This window comes from Peromyscus californicus, unplaced genomic scaffold (genome assembly GCF_007827085.1).
Source record: "Peromyscus californicus insignis strain IS unplaced genomic scaffold, ASM782708v3 Scaffold_4__1_contigs__length_199733344, whole genome shotgun sequence".
Taxonomy (NCBI): Eukaryota; Metazoa; Chordata; class Mammalia; order Rodentia; family Cricetidae; genus Peromyscus; species Peromyscus californicus.
The window spans coordinates 161,192,430-161,209,636 of record NW_026294562.1 but is presented as its reverse complement, the minus strand read 5'-3'; the positions used below and the strand labels follow the sequence as shown (position 1 = coordinate 161,209,636).

At 44.6% G+C, this 17,207-nt stretch overlaps 2 protein-coding genes and 2 non-coding genes across 5 annotated transcripts in view; all 4 read right to left on the bottom strand.

Moving 5' to 3' along the window:
• Positions 1–3,267, bottom strand: part of LOC128124964 (zinc finger protein 82) — a 31,590-nt gene extending 28,323 nt beyond the window's left edge. The window contains exon 1 of the mRNA XM_052761874.1: positions 3,155–3,267. The gene's annotated coding sequence lies outside the window, so the exon portion shown is untranslated. The remainder of the gene's footprint in view (positions 1–3,154) is intronic.
• Positions 1–10,382, bottom strand: part of LOC128124976 (zinc finger protein 566-like) — a 14,022-nt gene extending 3,640 nt beyond the window's left edge. The window contains exons 1-3 of one of the 2 annotated variants that reach the window (XM_052761898.1): positions 7,893–10,382; positions 6,255–6,314; positions 3,155–3,281 (exon numbers count right to left, since the gene is read on the bottom strand). In XM_052761898.1, coding sequence (XP_052617858.1) covers positions 3,155–3,281; positions 6,255–6,263 — 136 coding nt within the window. In that variant the 5' untranslated portion in view covers positions 6,264–6,314; positions 7,893–10,382. The other variant, XM_052761897.1, reaches the window with a different exon arrangement.
• Positions 1,258–1,391, bottom strand: LOC128095833 (small nucleolar RNA SNORA5). The gene has a single exon (XR_008213432.1). It is a non-coding gene; the product is annotated as a small nucleolar RNA SNORA5 (small nucleolar RNA).
• Positions 8,661–8,767, bottom strand: LOC128095715 (U6 spliceosomal RNA). Its single transcript, XR_008213327.1, has one exon. It is a non-coding gene; the product is annotated as a U6 spliceosomal RNA (small nuclear RNA).
• Positions 10,383–17,207: the final 6,825 nt, after the last annotated feature.

The following is a 17,207-nucleotide window of genomic DNA, read 5'->3' as shown; positions in this document are numbered from 1 at the left end:
GCAACTTATTCAGGGATAAGTGAGAAAATACAAATGAAGGTGTGACACCTAAAAAAACCTCCCTATAAACATGAGCAAAATGATAGAAACATCTGTTTGAACCACTATTCGTCTGTGGAAATAGCGTCTCAGGCCTGGGTAACCTAGGCAAGAGGTATCAGCACCAGGATGGGGCACAGACATAACATGCACTGGCAAACCCGACGGCACAGGTCTGGGAGGAAGAAAGGTGGAGTCAGGGGAGACGCCAGCTAGGTGCTGAGGGACCAGGCTGTGTAGAAAATGAGGTAACAAGTCATGGGCCACATGACAGAAGGTAAATAAGAAATATGGCTTAATTTAAGTGTAAGAGTTAGCTAGTTACAAGCCTATGCTATCGGCTGAGCATTTATAATTTATATTAAGCCTCTGAGTGATTATTTTGAAGCAGACTGTTGGGACAGGAAAGCTCCGCCTACAGTGGTGTGTCGGGGGTGTCCTTTAATTGGGGAAGATAGACAACACAGGAGAGAAAGGGAGGATGCTTCGGAATATTTGTTCAAATATGCAAAGATGTGTTACATTTGTTTATGTTGCAGAATATTTATTTAGCTATGCAAAGATGTGTTGCATTTGTTTAACTATCTAGAGATGTGTTGGATTTGCTCAATTATGTAAAGGTTTGTTGCTATTTCACCTTGCCTGCCTAAGGCACCTGATTGATATAATAAAAAGCTGAATGGCCAATAGTGAGGGAGGAGGTATGGATGGGACTTCCGGGCAGGGAGAGTAAGGAGGAGGAGGAGGAACTTAGAGGCAGGGGCAGGGTTGGGTGGGTGGTGGTGGTGGGGTGATGCCAGGGCCAATCAGTCAGAGGAAGCAGGAAAGTAGGACATACAGATAAAAGTAAGGCAAAAAGCCCCGAGGCAAAGCGTAGATGAATAGAAACAGGTTAAATTAAGTTAAAAGAGCTAGTGGGACAAGCCTAAGCTAAGGCCAAGCTTTCATATTTATTAATAAGTCTCTGTGTCTTTATTTGGGAGCTGATTAGCAGTCCAAAAAAAAATCTCAACTACAGAGGAGGGATAAGTAACACTAAGGACATTTGAAAAAGCTATAGAAAACCATTTTTAAGTGTATGTGCATTTACACACATACACATCACACCTAGACCTAAATATCACTATTTTGGGGGAGGTGGAGCAGACCTCAAAGATTAGTTGTGAAAGCCACTGCCACCTACAGCCTCATGCCTCTCAGACTTGAGGTCTAGAGGCTTGTTGTCTGTGACCACATTCATCCCTGACCCCAGGCACAGGGCCGAGAACAGGGCCCCAAAATGACAGTTTCTATGGCAGCCTCTGGGCCAGTGCTTGCCATGGCAGGACAGCACTGAACTTGACATGGCTGCAGTTTATTTTTTAACTTCTGTAGTTCCTACCTGAGAACTGTACACACTAAGAGAAACAGTAAATAATACTTAAAAGTATGGATGAGCCAGGAGGTGGTGGCGCACGCCTTTAATCGCAGCACTTGGGAGGCAGAGGCAGGTGGATCTTTGTGAGTTCAAGGTGTGCCTGGTCCACAGAGCGAGTTCCATGACAAGTGAGGGCTGTTACACAGAGTAACCCTGTCTTGACAAACCAAAAAAATTTAAAAAAAATTTTTAATTAAAACATATATATATATATATGTAATACATACATATATATATGTATGTATTACATACATATATATATGTATGTATATGTATGTATATGGATGAATCAAGGAGGGCGTGGAACTTCAGAATAAAAACAAAACAAAGAACCTAGTTAACAAAGCAAGTCTGACAGAACTGCAGGTCAGTGGTTGTGGTAGTTTGAACGTAATTGGCCCCATAATCTCATAGGGAGTGGCACTATTAGGAGGTGTGGCTTTGGCTTTATTGGAGGAAGTGTGGCACTATAGAGGAGGGCTTTGAGGTCTCATACATGCTCAAGCCATGCCCAGTATTTCAGTTCACTTCCTGTTGCCTGCTGATCAAAATGTAGGACTCTCAGCTCCAGCACCACATCTGTCTGCACACCCAGCTGTCATGCTCCCTGCCATGATGATAATGGACAAACCTCAGAACTGTAGCTGCCACCTCAGTTAAATGTTTTCCTTTATAAGAGTTGCCATGGACATGGTGTCTCTTCACAGCTACAGAAACCTAAGAGAGTGGCACAGGCCCGGGCTAATCCCAGGAGGGAGTGAAGGAGAGAAGAAAGTGGATGGAGAAAGGACAAGGGAGGAGAAGGAGAGAAGAAAGGGCTGTCTGATCTTTGACAATGCAGGAAAATGCATATTCCAGTATTTATACAGAAGATATGCAAAGAGAAGTGTTGGAAATCGGACCAGACTGCCGTTCAGGGCACAGCACCTGCAGTCTCCTCTCTGGCCTCACAGATACTGGCAGGCACCTGTGGAGGGCAAGATCTGTGAACAACAGCAAACAGCTTCCAGGACTTGGACTTCTCGTCTGGAGAAGTGCGTTTGCAGGCTTGAACACACCAAAGGACCTACTGGTAGCCACACTTCCCTTCCACCACTGCCTGATGGGAAATCAGAGGCCCTGTCTTCAGGCTCTTGCTGAACCCTTCCCTCTTCCTCAGAGGTCTGTAAGAGCAACCCAGATCTGTCACTCTTTAGTTCCCCTTATGCTGTCTGTGATGCTGGGGCCTGGAGTGTCCTCAGTCTCAGCCACACTGTTGTCTGTCTGTCCATGTGTTAATAACGCTTCTAATAAACATCTCACTTGCTACACACAATCCATCCAAGTGTCCCCCTTGAGCCCCACATCTAAGACCTCTCAAGAAGCTTGGCAGGAACTGGATCCAAAGTATACATACAGGAAGGGTGACAGAGGGGCGAAGGACACCTCTGAAACACGAGGGAGACTCAAAATGCCTCCGTAACTCCATGCAGCTTTTTCTTTCTTTCCCTTTTGGGGTTTTTAAGACAGGACTGTAGCCCTGGCTGGCCTTGAACTCACAAAGATCCACCTGCCTCTGCCTCCAGAGAGCTAGGATTAAAGGTGTGCACCACCATGCCCAGCTCTCAATGGTTTCTTCAAAGGTGGGTGAGCATCTCATACTTGGAGGAAGGGAGGAAACAGACCTACCAATGGGCAAATCAGTATGAATATCCTTACCCATTGAAAGCAGGTTGCTGTAATTCTCCAACATCACATCTCTGTACAAATCTCTCTGCTCCTCAGTCAGGCATTCCCACTCCTCCTGGGAAAAGTCTATGTACACATCTCGGAACAGCACTGACACCTGAAACAATAACCACATATTGCTCGATTAACAATAATAAAATAAAGTGTTTCTGTGCAGGAAAAGTAACAGAAGAGGAGTAAGTTAGAACATGCTAAAAGCAGTGAGTATGAATGTCTGGAATCCTAGGGAAGGCCTGTGAGCAAATCACTGTGCTTCCATGTCACTGTTTCCTCCAGACAAAGCCATCTGGGCTTAATGAATTCCTCCATTATCCCCACGAGGCTGGGAAGGCACAGAATCCAGCTGGGAGGACGTCTGTATTAAAGGAAATGATTTATACAAAGCCTCATGGTATTCTCACCATGTGGTCCTCTAGTCTCAAAGAGCCAAGAGTATAATTTCAGGATAGAAGAGAAAGACAGGACATTAGAAGCCTCCAGATACAGCGGGTTATATAAATGCAGCGAGAACCAGAGGATAATGGGATTGCTAACACTTCTGAACACAAGGAACAGAACAATTCTTCACTAACCCAGTGGAGAAAAATAAATTCTGACCTACGATTCTGTAACGAAACTATTTTCTGCTCTGAGTGTACATTCCCAGACGTAGAAGGACTCAAGTACAAGTTCCTAGGAAACTACTGGAGGATGTGGGAGTAAGCCAGAAAGAGCCATGGGATGCCGGAAACAGTTAAAAGTCGACGGACTATGAACAGTTAAATAAACTATAAACAGTTAAATAGTCGACTATTAAGTAGAGGAAAATCCAAGGGAAAGAGTAAGTTCCAGGAACGTGCTGGCAGGCTAGAGAGGATCTAGATCAGATGGGAACGAGGGCACAAAGGGATGGGGAGGGCATCTCTACGTCCAAAAGAAACTGATGTGTCTCAAAAAAACCAAAACCAAAACCAAAAAGGGAAGAACTCACTGACTGATGTGTGGCAATGACGTTGTTGAACTTGGGAGTCATAGCCTGTGCACCAAGTCAGGTTCACTCACCCATCCTCAATAAGTCAATTAAAGAAGCCAAAGGAACAGTGGGAAAGAGAATGCTGGGCATGGTGGCGCATTCATTTCATCCCAGCGCTCGGCAGGCAGACCTCTGTGAGTTTGAGGCCAGCCTGGTCTACAGAATGAGACACATTTAAAAAGGGTGGGAGGGGAGGCTTGTTATAATAAGTGTCTTTATAGGCATATTTATTTCAGATTAAATAATATTCTATCTTAAAGATAATAAATGCCAATTTCTTGCTCACATGCTTGCCTTTGATGTTTGACGTGAAATCCAGGAATTCATGGCCTTTTCACGCTATACAAGTATTTTACCAATGAGCTACTTCCCAGTTCTTGGCTTCCCCCACCCCCAAGACAGGGTTTCTCTGTGTAACCCTGGCCATCCAGGAACTCATTCTGTAGACCAGGCTGGCCATAAACTCAGAGATCTGCCTGCCTTTGCTGGAATTAAAGGCATGCACCACGACCCTGCTAGTTCTTGGCTTTTCAAGACAGGGGCTCACTATGTACCACAGAGCAGCCTTGAACTAACTGTAGTGCAAGCCAGCCTCAAGTCCACCATCATCTTAAGAGCTGGGATTCAGGGATGAGCCACCACACTTTCATTTACCTTTAGACATTTAGGTTGATATTAATCTTTAAAGAGTTCCTTGAGCAGGGGATGTAGCTCATTTGTTAAAGCACTTGTCTAGTAGGCATGAAACCCTGGGTACCATCCCTAGAGCTATATAACCTGGGCATGGTGGCACATGCCTGTAATTCCAACACTTGGGAAATGAAGGCAGGAGGATGAGGAGCCCAAGGTTATCTTTAGCTAAATAATGAGTTGAAAGCCAGCCTAGAAAGACTGTCTCCAAACAAACACCCACAAAAGACAATCTTAATATTGAGAACAGTGTTATTTATAACCACCACTGCTGAACTGTCAATTGCCTTTATTACTGAGCTTCAGGAAAATGATGGAGAAAGACGCTGCTTAATACAATGGTACTGGGTTAGAGAGGTGGCTCAGCAGTTGAGAGCACTGGTTGCTCCTGCAGAGGACCCAGGTTCAGTTCCCATCACCAACACTGGGGCTCACACCATCTGTAAATACCAGGGGATCTGACACCCTCTTCAGGCCTCTTCAGGTACTGTATACATGTGGTGCACAGGCACAGTTACAGGTAAAACACCCCTATGCATAAGATTAAAAAATAATAATAAAAAGCTGTCGAGACGCCCCCCTCCAAAAAAACTAGTGATATTACAGATGGTTAAGTTTTCATGGATGCTCATCAGAATGTCAGAGTTTTGACCATCTAGCAGTCATACTTCCAAACCCAAAAGGCTTATCAACCAGGAGACATGCCAGGTTCTAAGACTAAAATTGAGCAGAACTATCACACTTATTTTCTTTCTTTATTCTTTTTTGTTGTTGTTAGTTTGGGACAGGATCTCACTGGGTATCCCTGGCTAGCCTGGAACTCACTATGTAGACCAGGCTAGCCTTGAACTCTTCCTGCTTCTGCCTCCCGAGTGCTGGAATTAAAGACATGCACCACCATGTTTTGGTTGTGAGCCTGGCCTTTAAAAAAGTTGAACCCCCAAAGTTTTTTCAATTAGTCTATTAGAGACCCTCTCCTTTAGTTTTCAACCTGTGGGTTGCAACCCCTTTGGGGGGGAATCGTCGAATGACCCTCTCACAGGGGTCACCTAAGAGCATCAGAAAACAAAAATATTTACATTATGATTCATAACAGTAGCAAAATTACAGTTATGAAGTAGCAGCAAAAATAATTTCATGGTTGGGGGTCACCACAATAAGAGGAACTGTGTTAAAGGGGGAAGCATCAGAAAGGCTGAGAACCGCTGCTCTAGAGCAAGGTGACACTGTACAGGCTCTGCTCATAACTAAAGTGAAAGGCTTCTTGGTTAACACCAACCAAAACATCATCAGGATGAAGAAATCCGACATTTATTTGTACTAGAGACAAGAATGACTCAATTTGAATACAAAAAAATCACACCTCACCTGAGCCATGGCTTTGCTATGTGCAGCTCCTCTGTGCAGCTCTTCAGTAACAGAGCAGAACTAGGAGAGGCAAAGACAACAGTGAGACCCCACTTGACACATCCCAAACAATCACTCCCCATGAACTCACCCCACACATCGAGGGGCTACAAAGGTCTCAACATCCCCAACTTCAGAAAGTCAGGCTCTGGAATGGAACAGGAGGGCTTTGGGCAAGATGGCTCATGTGCACATAAGCATATCCACGAAGATACACAATTCTTTTATAAACTAGAGCAATGGCACATGCCTGAAATCTCAGCACTCATGAGACTGAGGCAGTAAAATTGCCACAGGTTTGAGGCCAGTCAGGCCTCTCTACCTCCACCTGCCCCCGCCACCCTCTGGTTTTGTGAGACAAGGTCTCTACACAGCTCTGGCTGTGCTGGAACTCACTATGTAGACTGGTCTTAAACTCACAGAGATCCACCTGCCTCGGCCTCCAGAGCACCAGAGCATCAGGCTTAAAAATAAATCTTTTTCTTAAATCACATTTTAAACCCATTTATTCATTCATTCATTCATTCATTCATTTATTTGTTGGTAAGGATATGGAGCACTTCTCTTGCAAGCATCTATATGTGCTATATGTGCACTCGCTCTGGTATATTTTGCATCAGTTAGTAAAGTGGAATACATGACTCAGTACTTGCACTAGTAGAAACTGCAGTTCCTGTATCCTATTGTAAAAGGAATTATAATAAGTCTGGGGTAGTGGTGGCACTCGGGAGGCAGAGGCAAGTGATCTGTGAGTTTGAGCAAGTTCCAGGCCAGCCAGGGTTATACAGTCTCCAAAAAAATAAATTAAAAAATTAAAACGACAGTATGTTTATAGGATTAAAAACTAGAAATACTCAAATGTCTACTATTAATGACGAGATGAATACGTGCAGTATACTTCAGATCCCGGAATACCAAACGGCAAAACAACTTGGTATGCCGCTATCCTACTTAACATGGATGAGTTCCACACAGGTGTACAAATAAACATAAAACACAAAGGAGAGCATGTTAGCACTCACGTGAAGTTCTAAAATGAGGAAAAGCTAAAATACAACGCACGCAGAGATATACATCCGAAACTTCACACACCCACACCCCACGGACCCACAGTAGCGACATTCAACTACAGGCAACCAGCCTACGCGAAGCCAAGAGAACTCCACTCTCGGGGACTCAGAAGGTAACAAATACAACCGTACTTTTACCACGAGCACAGAATTCAAAGGTTTTCTGCCTGTACTGTGCTGCACATGGTCACAACATCACAGATCGCACGCCACCACAGGGACAGAACACTCAGCCAGTCACAAGCTCCCCACATCCACACAATATCCACACAATACCGCACGTGGTCCCCAGCTCGCCCGCTCTCACTCACCAAAGGGATGATGCCCACCACGGTGCTATCAGAAACAGATGCTCATCACAAACGCAGCCCCTTAGCACCGCGCCATCACTGCTCACAAACTAACCGCGCAATTCCGACCTCAACTCCGCTGCCGCACAAAGCCCGGGCTCGCTGCTTGCCCCGCCCTCCTCTCGGGTTGCCCAACTCGGGCCTTCCAAGCTTCCCAAACCCTGCACCCTTCACTGCACCTCAGCAATTGCCTGCTAAGCTCTGAAGTCCCGCCGGCGCATGACTTTCCCGCGAGAAACCGAGGAGGCTTCTGGGAAACGTAGTCGGAGACACCGCCACGGACAAGATGGCTTTCGAAGAGCGGGATTTCTATGCACGTTTGGCTGAGGCGTGGCCAAAACGCATCCTGCAGGATTCATAGAACCCTGAATAATTCTCCATCATTGCCTTAAAGACCAACTCCAAAAAGCTAGAAATTTTTTTATTTCCCAGTCCTTCCGTATTATCTGAAGTCATGGACAGCATCAGGAAAAGGGCGGGGGAGCGGTAGGGGCGGAGTGTGATTTGCATAACAAGAGTATTCGCACCGCTGAGGTTTCTGGGAAATGTAGTTAGTGCAATAGAAGAAAGAAAAAAAAAAAAAACTCAAGAGTGATCTCAATTCCTCAGAGAGCTTGGCGTGGTCACCTCTGGGGTGCTAGTGGCCCAAGAAGTGTGCAGGAGCAAATTTCCTGGGCGGACATATGGCTTCTTCTGGGAATGAATTTGACTTGGTATTCTTCAGTGCTGAAGACTTAGATGTTGTGAGACCCAAAGCAGGTCCTCTGGGTTGAAAGGGTGAATATCAGGAACCAGGCTTGGATCCCCATATGCTGTAATCCTAGCACTCAGGTGATGCAGCAGGATTCAAGGTCATCCTTGTCTACATAGGGATAGTTAGGTTAAAAGCAAGAACAATGAAACGCTTGGAGAAAGTATCTTTGTTAGAAGTTCTTTTCTTTCTCTTTTTAAATATGGAGCACTTCACGAATTTGCGTGTCATCCTTGCACAGGGGTCATGCTAATCTTCTCTGTATCGTTCCAATTTTAGTATATGTGCTGCTAAAGCGAGCACTATTTTCATAACTAATAAATATATCTTGTCTACAAATCAGTTGATCTGAAATAGATGGTTTAAATGACATTAAAGTTAAAACCCTAAAATCTCTGTGTAATCAAGGTTTTCTCTTCAGAAAATAGGAATAACACAGCTTAACACACTTCTCTGTTAACCACAATGGTCAGCTGAGAGCATTCTTCGTCCAGGGCTTCCCAAATCAGCCACAGTAGTCCTACTTACTGATGGAGAAGGAACCTGAAGAAAGAAATGGATGTTGTAAACTATTTACTAATAAACTTACTGGGAGACATGAAGGGAGAACCAAAGCACCCCCATTTCAAGCAAGCCCCTCACCCCAGCTTGAAACAGGCCTGAGTTTCAAAATTCTCAGAGCTGCTGACATAGGTCCCAGGACAAAGTCAGGATGTTTGAAGAGCCATCTGGTAGCAACTGATTAACCATAGAATGCCCCAATGCTGGAGATGGTCAACAAAGTCAGGATGTTTGAAGAGCCATCTGGTAGCAACTGATTAACCATAGAATACCCCAATGCTGGAGATGGTCAAAGTACAAAGTCAGGATATTTGAAGGACTATCTGGTAACAATTGATTAACCACAGAATGCCCCAATGCCGGAGGTAGTCTATAAAGTTTGACAAACAACCGGTTAAAACTACAAAGTAAGATAACACAGAAATTCTGAAAAGCCCCTAAAACTTGAGCCAATCAGAATTGTACCTGTACAAGCGCCTCTAAATGATGTAACTTTATGGTTTTTGCCTTTAAAACCTGAGCTTGCAGAGGGGTGGGCACCTCCTCCAGCCTCTACTGCATTGGGTGGCTTGACAAGGTCCCTGCAGCACAGCTTGACCTACTTCAATAAACCTTACTTTTGCATTTCGGTGAGTTCGTGTCTCTGGTGGTTTCTTTGGGGGTCTCGCGCCCAGGGCACAACAATGAAGTCACACGAAATAAAACTGAGCTAAGGAAGCACTGCCTCCAAAATATCCCAAAGATAAGTATTACAGTAACCAGGTCTGTTAGAGATAAGTGACATTTGGGATTGCTAGGTGTGGTGGTTTGAAAGAGAATGGCTTCCATAGCCTCATATATTGGAGTTCCACCAGTTAGTGGACCGGCTTGGGAAAGGTAAGGAGGGAGAATTCCCACAAAGCTCTAGCCGGTTTGACTCTGGAGTGTTAGCACCTGGCTTTGATCTGGCTTTTGTGATTGTTACCCCGTCTCTTTGCCTTCTGTTTGAAGTCTTAGCTGAGAGTTTTCCTAGGGAATCAAAGCCTAAGTGCAAACTTAGTAACAACAGCCCAGAAAACTGTGGTATTATTTCTGAGAATTTGCATTTGGCATTGTCTGTCTGCGGACTTAGATCAAAGACTATGGTGTAAGGAATTGACTTGCTAAATGTGTGATTTGTATAACAATAAAAGACCCTTTGCTCAGCAAGGGTGTCAGTCTGAAGAGGCAAATCCACCTTGCAGCTGGAAAGGGCTAAAAGTTCATCCTTGAGGCGCCTCTGTACTTCTTTTCACGGATCCACATGAATGTGAATCTACACGGATCCACACACTCACCAGAATACAACAAGGTGTGGCCTTGGTGGAGGAGGTGTGTCACTGGGGGTGGGCTTTGAGGTTTCAAAAGCTCATACCAGGCCCAGTCAGTCTCAGTCTCCCCTCCCCACCCCACCCCACCTCTCCCCACCCCCCCACCCACCACCCACCCCCACCCGTGGATCAGGATTTAAAGCCACGCCTTCCTGACTGCTACCACGCTCCCCACCATGATGACAATGGACTAACCCTCTGAAACTGTGAGCAAGGCCCCAACTAAAAGCTTTCTTTTATAAGGGTTGCCTTGGTCATAGTGTCTCTTCACAGCCATAGAACAGTAACTAAGACACTAGGGTAATGCTTCTGTAAATATTTGTTCAGCAGTATTGACCAGCCATTAGGCTCCATTACCCAGCAAACAGAGACAACCTGACTTACAGCCAGCCATTAGGCCCACTTCTGTATCAGAGAAGATTCCACTAACAGGACCTCAGGGGACAACACAGGGCAACAGCCATTGTTAAGTCCCGTGCTGCCATAAGGCCCCCACCCCCATTCTCAGCTTAAGAGAAGCATAATTCTGCCAGTGGGCAGGATGACCCTAGGCAACAATTATTTGAAGAGAATGAACTGAGTCTCTGGCAGTATCTTTGCTGTGTAAATCTCCCATCTGCCCAAGTGGCTAGACTAGCAGTCTCCTGTCTGTTTAACTTCAGGCTAGAACCTGAAGAGATTTAAAGATGACTGCTTATGTGGAATACGTATATCTAAGATCGACATAAGGTAGTAAAATTTTCTGTTCATAGCTCTTTGGATATCAGCCAGAGCCACACACACACAATCATTAAAGAGCTTTTTTTTCTTATTTTTCCTGAGTGTATAGAGTGCATTCTCACTGGACAGGGGTTACATTTCACTGTTTCACTATAACTTCCCTTCCTCATCCTGCAGCACTGCACCCCAAGACAACCCAAAAAGATTAAATGGCTGTATCTCCAGAACTAGAAACCTCCTATCACACACACAAAACTTCTTTCAAAATGAGGCCTTTTAAAAAAAAGTCTTGCCGGGCGGTGGTGGCGCACGCCTTTAATCCCAGCACTCGGGAGGCAGAGCCAGGCGGATCTCTGTGAGTTCGAGGCCAACCTGGGCTACCAAGTGAGTTCCAGGAAAAGGCGCAAAGCTACACAGAGAGAAACCCTGTCTCGAAAAACAAAAAAAACAAAAAAAAAAAAAAAAAAAGTCTTTGAGTGGGTTGCTTCTTCTTTTATTATATTTTTGTTTAAGATACTGTTAAGTAAGACTGTCATGGCAGCAGTGTCTGGGTCCCTAAACCTGTCATAGCAACTGTGTGGCCAAGCTGTTTTGGGCCTCCCACAATACTGTCTCACTTTACTTTAGCTAGCCTAGAAATCCCCTGTAGACCAGGTTGGCCTCAAATTTAGAGAGATCTATCTGTCTCTGCTTCCTGAATGTTGGAATTAAAGGAGTGAACCACCATGGCCAGCTTATTTTTCTATTTTCTGGGATGGGGTGGTTAAAACAGGGTCTCTCTAAATTGTCCTGACTCTCCTGGAACTTGATCTGTAGACCAGGCTGGCCTCAAACTCATATATATCCACATGCCTCTATCTCCTGAGTGCTGGGATTAAAGGCATGTGACACCAACACTCAGCCCAAACATTTTTAAAAAATATTTATCTTATTTTTATAGGCTGGAGAGATGGCTCATCAGTTAAGAGCACTGGCTGTTCATCCAGAGGACCCTGGTTCGATTCCCAAATCCCAGGAGGATATAATGCCCTCTTATGGCCTCCTCAAACACTGCACACATACTATACACATGCATGCAGAAAAACACTCATAACATTCAATTAAAATAGTGAAAAAAATTGAAGGGTGATTTTCTTTTTAGTTACCTGTATATATGTGTGTGTCCATATATAGCTATATACATGTGTGAGTGTAAATAGCCACAGAGGCCAGGAATGGGTACTAGATACCTGGGAACTAGAGTCACAGGTAGTTGTGAGCCACCTGACATGGGTACTGGGGACAGAACTACAGTCCTGGACAAGAGAAGTACTTGCTCTTGACCACTGAGCCATCCCTCTAGCCTCTGTGACTTGAACTTTTCACCATTCTGCCTCAGCCTCCTGAATGCAGGATTTATAGGCATGTGCCTATGTTTGGGACTTCACAGCTTTTAGACTAGAGGAACATATTCTATTTATACATTTTTTTTGAGACAGGGTTTCTTAGTCAGTTTTCTATTGCTTTCAAGAGACAGACACCTTGACCACGGCAACTCATAAAAGAAAGCATTTAACTGGGGCTTGCTTACAGTTTCAGAGGGTAAGTCCAGTCTCATCATGGTGGGGAGTGTGGCAACATGCAGGCAGACATGTTGTCAGAGAAGTTGCTGTGGAACAATCCTTTTCTTTCTTTTTTTTTTTAAAGATTTATTTATTTATTTATTTATTATGTATACAGTGTTCTGCCTGCATGCCAGAAGAGGGCACCAGATCTCATTACAGATGGTTCTGAGCCACCATGTGGGTGCTGGGAATTGAACTCAGGACCTCTGAAAGAACAGCCAGTGCTCCCAACCACTGAGCCATCTCTCCAGCCCAGGAACAATCCTTTTCTATACCATGAATATGTATTACTCTCATTGGTTAATAAAAAGCTGACAGGCCAGCAGCTGGGCAGGAAGTTAGGCAGAAAAGCCAAACTGAGAATGATGGGAAGAAGGAGGGTGGAGTCAAGGGAGAGATCAGCCAGCTGCCCAGGAAGCAAGACATGCTAGAGGACAGGTAAAGCCACGAGCCATGTGGCAATACATAGATTAATAAAAGGGTTAATTTGAATGTAGGAGCTAGTTAGTAATAAGCCTGAGCTATTGGTTGAGCATTTAGAATTCATATTCAACCTCTGAGTCGGTTATTTGGGACCAGGTAGTCCATTGGGACAGGAAACGTCCATTTAGGAGAAATACCTGAGAGTTCTACATCTAGATCCACAGGCAGCAGGAAGAGAGCCACTGGGCCTGGCTTGGGCTTCTGAAACTTCAAAGCCGCCCCCCAGTGACATACTTCCACCAACAAGGCTGTGCCTACCCCCACAAGTCCCTGATAACCAAGCAGTCAAATATGTGAGCCTATGAGGGCCATTTTTACTCATACCACCGCAAAGTGACAATATTTGAAAGGGTTAGGAGGGGTGGTCTTCTTGGAGGAATTGTGTCAGTAGGGTTGGGTGAGTTTTGAGGTTTCAGAAGCCCATCCCAAGCCCAGGGTTTCTTCTTACTGCTGCCTGTGGAGCTGGATGTAGAACTCTCAGCTACCATGTCTACTGCATGCTGCCATGCTCCCCACCATGAGGATAGTGGACCATGTCCACCTGCATGCTGCCATGCTCCCTGCCATCCGGATAGTGGACCATGTCCACCACATGCTGCCATGCTCCCTGCCATGAGGATAATGGACCATGTCCACCACATGCTCCCAGCCATGCAGACAGTGGACCATGTCCACTGCATTCTGCCATGCTCCCTGCCATCCGGATAGTGGACAAAGTGCCAAAGAATGTGGATTCTTTGTGCCCTTGTCCAAAAAAATTTGCCTGAGGCTAAATTGAAGCATTTTGAATTAATAGCATAGGCAGAGAAGATTTCAGAACAGCCTAGCACTGACTCTGTTGTGTGGTTATTAGTGGTCACTCTTAAGCAGATCTATAATGAAAAGGAACAAGCTGAGTAAGGAAAAATAGAAAATGTACAGTTTGAAGAGAAAAGAAGTGTTGGAAGGCCTTGCTGGTCAGAGGTCACAGTCTATCACGGACTGGCAGCTTTTTCCAAAGCTCTGTGACATGAGGACTCCCTTCCCAGAAAAACTTCCTACTCACTACCTGCCCTTATCTGGAGAAGGTCCCCAGGCCCGGAGGGCTGAGCTGATCTGAAAGCTGTCTCTAAGCCTGATTTATCTGTAGCGTGACCCTTGGCACAGTTTCCTGCTAGCAATCTCCCCTGCTGCACATATTGTAACTAAGACTTGTGCTAGGAGCTTTGCTATAGGACCCGACTGCCATATAGGAAGCCTTATGATAGGAGCATGCCACTTAATTCAAATTAAGTGATGCCCAGGCCACTGTCCCCAGCCTTTGTATCCCCTTTTCTTTGTGGAATAAAGCGGAGTTGTAACACTTAAACCATCTCCCTGGAGAGCTATCTCTGCCAACTCACAAGCAGTCTGGCCCTGTTCACTTGCTTAGGCTCCCTACCCCCTCCCGGAAGGCAGCCAGTGATCCTGAAGCAGGAGCAGAGTCACAAAGAAGCACCAGGAAGGTGCTAAGTCCAGTGCTCAAGGAGAAAGAAAAGAGTTTGAAGAAAAGCCTGATGCTAAATGGAATAAAGGGAGTGGTGATCTCAGAGCAAGACACCGCCCAGCTAAACTTCCAACCTGTGAAACAAGAATGAAAGGAAAGCTTAAGTAGTGAAGAAGCAATCAACAACAGAAGGCCGAGGCAGATGTCATTGAACAGGGGGGCCGGGTTCCAGCCCCGGCAAGCAGCAGAACTTGGCAGCTTCGGCCACGTGGTTCTGGTCAAGGATACAAGTAAGGAGTTGTGGAATCTCCCTCTGCAGCTAAGAAAAGCTGTGGAGGCCAGGCATGTGGCAGAGGTGTCCCTGTATCTTCTAACTATATATTACATTTTTAAATGAGCTGCATAAATATAATATCCTAAATAAGAGTAGAACCATACATACAGTGTAACAAAATTAACTTTAAATTTTTGTCAATAAACCAAAATCCATACCAATAATATTTTGAAATTACTAGATGTTTTTGGATTAAAGTACATTGAATAATCTATCCTTTTATCTCATCATTTTTATATTATATCTTCCTTTTTTTCCTTTAGAAAGAGATTTTTGAATTTAACTCTTTAGCTTAGTCTTTTCTAAGACCAATAGCAATTTGTAACCAACCCCCTTTAAATGATAATAAACATCCATAGCCCATCTTTTCTCTTTCTTCTTCTTCAGACATTTGCCAACACCTGGTTTTGCTTCCCTGGGTGTCCTGAGGATCCTAACTCTTTTCCTAAATTATGCCCACCCTACCCCTCCTGACTCCTTCCATCATGTGACTGCTTACAGACAGTGTAACTTTGATGTTTGTTAGGTCCAGAGTCCACCCACCCCCTAAATGACAGAGTTAGTGACATTGTCCTAAACAGGACTTTGGCAGGATAAATAGAAGGATTGTTCCTGAGTAAACACACCTAAGCATACTTCTGTTCACTAGAAAAGCAGGCCTCTTGGGTGTTTCTGTTCACCAGGAACCTTCCTTCAAAGGTCAACTAACTCTGGCAATGGCACCTAGTTCCAGATCCGTGCAGAGAGCCTGCATCACCTCTATCCTGCTGACTGTCATAAAGTCTGCTTGCTTTTTTGAAATTTTGATCTACTTCTTGCCCCCTGCCCCAGATGGCATGGGCAGTCTGATCCTCAATAAATCTTTTTCTTCCCATGGACAGCTCTAATTTGGTAGTTTCTCTGTGCTATCATTTATGTTCTCCTTCTGCTCCATCCTTCCTTCTCTGGGCAGCTGACAAGATTGAGATTTAGCAGTTTGCCCACCCAGGGGTTTTGTTTTGTGTTTTCTTTTAAAATCTAATAACATTGCCCTAGAGTTTTATAAGTTAATGAATTGAAATTAGGTTCTGTCATTGACCATCTTTGCTTAACCATTTTATTTTACCATATATATTTATTTCAGCAAATATATTTCCCAGTGTTCTGATTTCAGTTAACATTACTATGACCAATGAGTTTCCATTCTTCAACCATCTTTGAATATGTATGTTTAAATATCTAACATAAAATGAACCATCTTAACCATTTCCAAATGTACAATTCAGTAGTATTAATTGTGGCTGGATTCCTGCTGAGCTCCTGGCCTGGCTCCAGAGAGCAGCACCTAGCCCTAGTCCTTCCTTTGTTTAACCACACCTTTTGTTCCTCTTACCTTTTGATTCTCTTATCACTCTATGTGAATCTTGTCTGAGAGTCAAGGATCAGAGAGAGTCTTCCAAGAATCAAAGACCTATGCAAAACTTGGTTCAGGAAACCCAGAAAACCATGGTACCTGAGAAATCAAGGAGTTTGCACTTGGCATTTTATCTCTGGGGGCTCCTTTTAGGTTGCTTTGACGGTACGGAAATTAACTGGCTAAACTGTAATTAGAAATAAAAATCCCTAGGCAAAGGGATAGTGCTTCAGTCCTTTGAGGATGGACGCTCCCCCGACCCCCACGCCCCCACCCCCGCCCCACGGCCATGAAAGGCTAAATTCATTCTTAAGATGCCTCTGTGTCTTCTTTCCACGGACCTGTGTGAACCCACACACCCGTGTCATGACACACAGCTGCAATTAATGATTGGCATTACTGTGTACCCAATCTCCAGAACTTGTTGTTGTTTTGTTTTTTGAGACAAGGTGTGGTGATATATTTGTAACCTAAGAAGTAAAGCTTGCCTGAAGATCAGAGGACAGAGCCAGCCACAGAGTTAGCCACAGAGGTCAGGCAGTGGTGGCACACACCTTTAATCCTAGCACTCGGGAGGCAGAGATCTGTCTGGATTTCTGTGAGTTCAAGGTCACACAGGGTTACATGAGATTAATCCAGTCTAAATGCGAAACAGCCAGGCAGTGGAAGGGAAAACTCAGTAGCCATCTTGAGAGACGCTTCCCCCTCTCCTCCTCCAAAGGTATTTGCTGACCAGCAGCTTTAGAAGCGATCAGAAGTTGAACTTAAGGCTGGGACAATAAATCTATGTATCCTGGACTTGGTAAAACAAGATATGGGGAGTAATGGATTCAA